Source organism: Chinchilla lanigera, unplaced genomic scaffold (assembly GCF_000276665.1).
Source record: "Chinchilla lanigera isolate Chin_1 unplaced genomic scaffold, ChiLan1.0 scaffold00084, whole genome shotgun sequence".
In the NCBI taxonomy this organism is placed as follows: Eukaryota; Metazoa; Chordata; class Mammalia; order Rodentia; family Chinchillidae; genus Chinchilla; species Chinchilla lanigera.
Genome location: NW_004955485.1, coordinates 9156113 through 9162065, shown reverse-complemented (window position 1 = coordinate 9162065; position 5953 = coordinate 9156113). Strand labels below are relative to the sequence as shown.

General features: G+C 58.0%; 1 protein-coding gene across 1 annotated transcript in view; it reads left to right on the top strand.

Moving 5' to 3' along the window:
• The window catches only part of Sfxn3 (sideroflexin 3), a gene marked incomplete at its 5' end in the record, with an annotated part of 7587 nt that extends 3178 nt beyond the window's left edge, over positions 1-4409 (top strand). The window contains 7 exon segments of the mRNA XM_005403880.2: positions 116-191; positions 337-422; positions 1226-1353; positions 1581-1630; positions 2660-2709; positions 3272-3319; positions 3522-4409. Of these exon segments, the coding sequence (XP_005403937.1) occupies positions 116-191; positions 337-422; positions 1226-1353; positions 1581-1630; positions 2660-2709; positions 3272-3319; positions 3522-3618 (535 nt within the window). The 3' untranslated portion in view covers positions 3619-4409.
• Positions 4410-5953: the final 1544 nt, after the last annotated feature.

Sequence of the window (5953 nt, the reverse complement as noted above, 5' to 3'; positions counted from 1 at the left end):
GGTTCTCTGCCTGAGGGTGCCTTCCAATGCCTCCTGCGCTGCACATCCCTAAGGCATCCTGAGCCGCGCGCTGGGCTCTTCGTCTCTGCCTTCTGACATGCTCTTCTACCCACAGGCAGCTGGGCACAGCCTACGTGAGTGCCACCACAGGCGCTGTGGCCACAGCTCTGGGGCTCAAATCCCTCACCAAGGTAAGGATCCCCACTGACCCCGTTCCTCCTTTATCCAGTGCTTCTACCCGCTTGTCCTCCCGTCCTGGCCTGTGACGCCCCATTCTCCCAAGGGTCCCTCCCACTCATGGTCCTCAGGCCCCTGAATGGTACTTTTCCTCCCCAGCACCTACCCGCCTTGGTTGGCAGATTTGTGCCCTTTGCAGCAGTGGCTGCTGCCAACTGCATCAACATCCCCCTGATGAGGCAGAGGTGAGTGTCCCGGCTCCTGGCATGGCCATGCCCAGTGTGTATGTTTCCTGCCTCGAAGCCGTGCCACCCAGCTCCCCCAGGACAGTCCTCTCCTTCCCTGCCCGGGGGCTGCTGGGCCCCGTCTCAGTCTGAGCCCGTGTTCTGGTTTCCTTTTTTTTTTTGGTACCGGGAATCAAACTCATGACCGCAGGCTTGCCAGGCAAGCGCTTATGCCACTGAGCTATGCCCCCGACACGAGCCTGTGTTCTGGAACAACCCTGTCCCAGCAGATGAGGACCAGCCCCAAGTCACTACGGGGTGGAAATAGGGAGACAGGTCCAGGGTTGAACAGGGTGCAGTTTACTGGGGACTCATGGCAGAAGTGTGGCCCTGGCAGCAGCAGGCTCACTGGATACATGAGACCTGGGTTGGAAGAGGGGGCGTATATAATGGTCAGGACAAAAGTGACTAATGCAAGCCAAAATGTACCTAAGCTGCTACGAAGATCAGGCATGATCTTGATAGTGACTGCGCCTGGGTGTGAGTTGCACAGCCCCGCACCCTCTCCAGTGCCTTTGCTTAGGGTCTGCTGCGGAAATTGCAGGGAAAACTAAGCAGCATTACTCAGGGGCAGTCATGGTGGTCACAGCCCAGGGTGGCTGCGGTCGTGTCCGGCTGAACCTCTGGGCCTGGGATCCTGGGGTGGGAGAACCAGCCTTTGGGTGTAGGATGTGTGAAGGACCCCAGGGAGCAGCTGCCCACTGAGGCTTTGCAGGGGGCACTTGGGGCCTGTGATCTGAGCCCAGACCCCCCCCTCTCCCCAGGGAGCTGCAGGTTGGCATCCCAGTGACCGATGAGGCAGGGCAGAGACTGGGCCACTCAGTCACGGCAGCCAAGCAGGGGATCTTCCAGGTGGTGGTGTCGAGGATCGGGATGGCGATCCCTGCCATGGGTGAGGGTGTGGCTGGTGGATCGGGATGGCGATCCCTGCCATGGGTGAGGATGTGGCTGGTGGCACGTGGGCGGCTTTGAGAGAGGAGGGCTGAGGTTCTCGGGGTTCTGGAATCAGGCAGTAAGATCCTCGGGGAGTGAGAGGAGCTGGGAAGCGGGGGGCCTTCCTCCTTTGGGGTTCTCGACTTTGCTTCACTAACTCCCTCTTCCGCCCCACTCTCCCCTCAGCGGTTCCCCCAGTGATCATGGATGCTTTGGAGAAGAAGGACTTCCTGAAGGTGGGTGACTCACTTTTCCCATCCTGGAAGTTCTGGGGGCAGCAGGGAGTGACAGCTCCCAGCCTGGCCTGAGGCTGAGACTTGCCATCCCTTCTCCCAGCCCTGCACCTCCCTGCACTCAGCGGGAATGAACGGGGCTACAGGGAAGGGCATGGAGGGGGAGGGAGGAAGACAAGGGGCGGAAGGGCTTCTGCCTTGTAGGAACTGGTGTCACACTGGAGGCCTGTGACACAGCAGTGAACTGTCACCGATATGCTTCATGACTTATGCTGTCCCTCACAGTGTCCCCTCCTAACAGAGGTGCACCACACCCACGCACATGGGACAGGGCAGCAAGGTGCAGGGATACGAGCTCTGGCTGTGAAGGCAGCGCAGAACTAGAAAGCCGTAGTCCCTGTCCTCATGAAGTTTATAGTCTAGTGCAGAAACCAATGAACAAAGAAGCAACCAATAAACACAGCATTACGAATTGTGTACGAGCTTCATAGAAAGCCAGTGGGGGAGAGCAGCTTGGGTAGGTGTATCAGAGCAGAGGTCTCTACGGTCCCAAAGGATGAGAAGGAGACAGCCAGGCAAAGAGCACAGAGAAGAGTGTTCCAGTTAGAAAAAGCAGCCAGTGCAAAGGTCCTGAGGCAGGAGCAGGCTTGCACATTTGAATAACAGAATGGTAGTTCTTATGGCTAGAGTGTTTGGCAAGGGACAGTTTCATGCAGCTGGGATGAAAGGAAGTGGGGGTTCAGAGGCCACTTCTTGGAGAAAGCAACTCCTGCAAGAAGTGAGGGAAGAGCAGGGGCCAGGGAGTACCAGGGGAAGCAGCTCTCCTAGGTGAGAATGAGTGGGGGGTGCTGGGAAGTAGTGTAGGCCTGGCTGGAGGGCCCAGCCAGTCGTGGGCTTGGAAGGAGCAAAGAACCATACTTCTCAGGGCTCAAAGGCAGGACTTGGGGGCGGGGCGGCTGGAGGCCTGTGGGTAGCAGGGGTGGGGCTCCGGACGAGGCCCAGAGCCTTCCATTGTCTCTCTGTCTCCCACAGCGCCGTCCTTGGCTGGGGGCGCCCCTGCAGGTGGGGCTGGTGGGCTTCTGGTAAGTGTTCAGGGGCCAGCCGGGGCACGGGGAGCCCCCGTCCGTGGTGCATGTGCTGCCTTTAAGACGATAATGTACACACTCCACTCGTGTGTCCAGCGGGTGTGGGGCACACTGTGTGTGATAGGGGTGACCCCTGGCCTCAAAGGTTGAGTTTAGTTGAAGAGTTCTAGTCTTCACCCACCAGACAACCATGGAAATGTCTCCTTGGTGCCATCCAGAGCCTCCTGTTCACTTAATTCCCGATCCTGCCACTTTCCGGCCGTGGGGCCTTGGATCGGGGATTTGGGGCCTCTTTCCTCAGCCAGAACCTCATGTCGAGACTGAGCTTAACGTTCCCAGAAGGACCTTTGGCCCTCATCAGCCTGCACCCCTAGGGCTGGGAGTGTAGCTCAGAGCTTCTGCTTGCCATACCTGAGGCCCTGGCTTCCGTCCCCAGCACCATAAAAGAAGAAAGAATCCACCTCCACGCCCAGGGCTACCAGTACCTCTGTGGGTGGGGCGCGGGGAGGGCGCTCTTAGGCCAAGGTCTCTCAAAGCTTCGAACACTCCTCTCCCGCAGCCTGGTGTTTGCCACCCCTCTGTGCTGTGCCTTGTTCCCCCAGCGGAGGTGAGTGCTGCCCCTGCTTGGCTGGGAGCGCTGCGCACCCCGGGACCCACGGCCCGTTGGCGTGCTCTGGGGAGGCCCGCGGGCCCTCAGCTGATCGGGGGAGGAGAATGCCAGCGAGCCAGCCCTTCTGGAAGCAGAAGGAGAGGCTTCTTCAGCCTGGGAGGAGCGGGTGCGGGGCCGTCACTGTGCTCTTCTGCCGCAGCTCCATCCGCGTGAGCAGGCTGGAGCCGGAGCTGAGCGCCCAGATCCGTGAGCAAAACCCCAGCATCTCGGAGGTTTACTACAACAAGGGGCTTTGACGAGGACCAGCCCCTTCCTTGTCCGCCTGGACTGCTGGTTAGGCCCACCTTGCTGTCTCCGCCACTTGCCGTCTGCCTGGTACTCTTCAGGGAACTTGGTAGGACAGTCGCCATTGAGACCAGCGATCCACTAAGCTGGACGAGGCACCCTTACGAGGCACCCTTGTACGCCTTTCTCTCCTCTCTGGTTTCAAAAAGCAGAGTTACACAATCCCTCCTGCGCTACCTACATACATACATGATGCATGTATGTGTTTATTCATTGGGTCCAGCCGCAGACGTGCCATCCTGGGATGATCCGATGCCTGGCTTCCCTCCTCAGCCATCAGCAAGCCAGGTTTCCGGCGGGACTTTCTTCCTTAAGGCATTCCCTTGGCCAAGTCACTGCCAACAGCACCTCACCCCTGGACGTGGCGGAGCTCCAGGACAGTAGTGGACCAACCTGGGCTGACTCATTGAGGCTTCTTTTTTTTTTTTGGTTTTTTTTTTTTTTGGTTTTTTTCTCCAGTACCGGGAACCGAACTCACGACCTTGCGCTTGCCAGGCAGGCGCTTTTGCCACTGAGCTAAATCCCCAGCCCCTTCATTCAGGCTTCTGATAGCCTGGCTTCCCAAAGTGGCTGAGGACCAGGGGTGGCAGAGGAAGGCATGTTGGGACCAGGGAGGGGGGGCCTGTGCACTCCTCAGTGCCACCCCCATGTCCTGGAGTAGCTTCGCTTCTTCTGTGCCGAACAGAGCAGCATGTCCTCTTGTCCCCCACACTGCCATGTGCCGTCTCCAGGCACAACCGTAGACGTTCTTGGTCTCCTCTGATTGTGACCTCACGCAGAACCCTGAGAAGCCCAGGTCCTCTCCCAACCAGAAAGCCACACAGGCAGGATGAGCCTCCTGCTGCAGGAGCTGCCGCCACGCTCCCTCCGAGGGACACAGTGGGACGGTGCTAACCCCACAGGCCCCACATGTGTGATCTAAGGCGGATCTGCGTCCCATCAGCCCTTGAGACCTTCCCACAGCCCCTGTCTTTTTTTTTTTTTTTTTTGGTTTTTCTCCAGTACCGGGAACCAAACTCACCACCTTGCGCTTGCCACACAGCCCCTGTCTTAACCTCTTCCCTTCCTTTTCTTTTCTCTCCTCTCCTCGGGTGCTGGGGACAGAATCCAGGGCTTTGCATATGCTAGGCCAGTCCTCTAACACTAAGCCCACCCCCAGTGCATCCTGCTTTTCTGGGCTTGGTCCTTCTCCCTCTGCTGTCTTCTCCAAGAAGAGGGCCCAGGCCTCGGGGGAATAAGCCAAATGGAAGGCGGGGATTTTGCACGGAACAGGAGGTGCTGAATCCCGAGTGTGGATTGGATGATCGCAGCTCCAGCTCCCATGCCCTGTGGCTGAACAGCTGAGTGGGGCAGAGCAGAGGGCCCCTTGGGATCCTGGGAGATCACTTCCCTGCTTCTCTAACGCACTGCCTTGCAGGAGAACAGCTTCCATGCCCTGGTTAGTCAATAAATGGTGCACCTCTTTGTAGATCTGTACTTGTTTCCACTCTCTAAGTGTCAGGAGGAAGTCTGCCTGCAGCTCTCCCAGACCAGGCCCCTATCTGCAGGAGCCTCAGTCCCCGGCAGAGGGTGCTCTGAGCTTAGAAGATCCATCTGGCCAATCTCCCTTTTTATTCCCTCCAAAGATGGGAGTCCTGCCTTCATTTCCCTCTCCAGCAGCTCTGGGCTTTTTGGTTTCCTGCAGAGGGTGCTCTGAGCTTAGAAGATCCATCTGGCCAATCTCCCTTTTTATTCCCTCCAAAGATGGAGCCCTGCCTTCATTTCCCTCTCCAGCAGCTCTGGGCTTTTTGGTTTCCTGCAGGCAAATGGGGTGGGGTGGTCACCTGGGCTTCCCAGGAGGGCCTCTGAAGAGAGGGAGAGGACATGGCCAAGGACTGCCCAACTCCGTCAGAGAGAAGCTTTTAGGGGGTCAGCACCCTCACCCCCATCAGTCCTCAGTTTGCAGGGAAACAGGCCTGCAGGAGCCCCCGACAGTTAGCACTCCCGCCACTCCAGGGTCCTCCCCTCCTTCCATGCTTCGGCAAGCCCCTTCGTTTATTTTTATGAGGTTGAAAGTTCGTGCCTATGGAGAGCTGATAAGAGCTACTATTCTCCAAGGTATCGTTGCCTCTCTTCCCTTAAGTCTTAGCTTTGGTAAACACAAGGCAACTGCACAGAGAGGGTGCAGTAAAATCCACCCCGCTCCCTGCAGGGAAACAGCCCTTCTCGGCCCTCTTCAGCCCAGAGCTGTACTAGGTGGCGGAGAGGAATGTTGGGCTGGCGGTTCCCCAGCAGCCTGAGCGAATC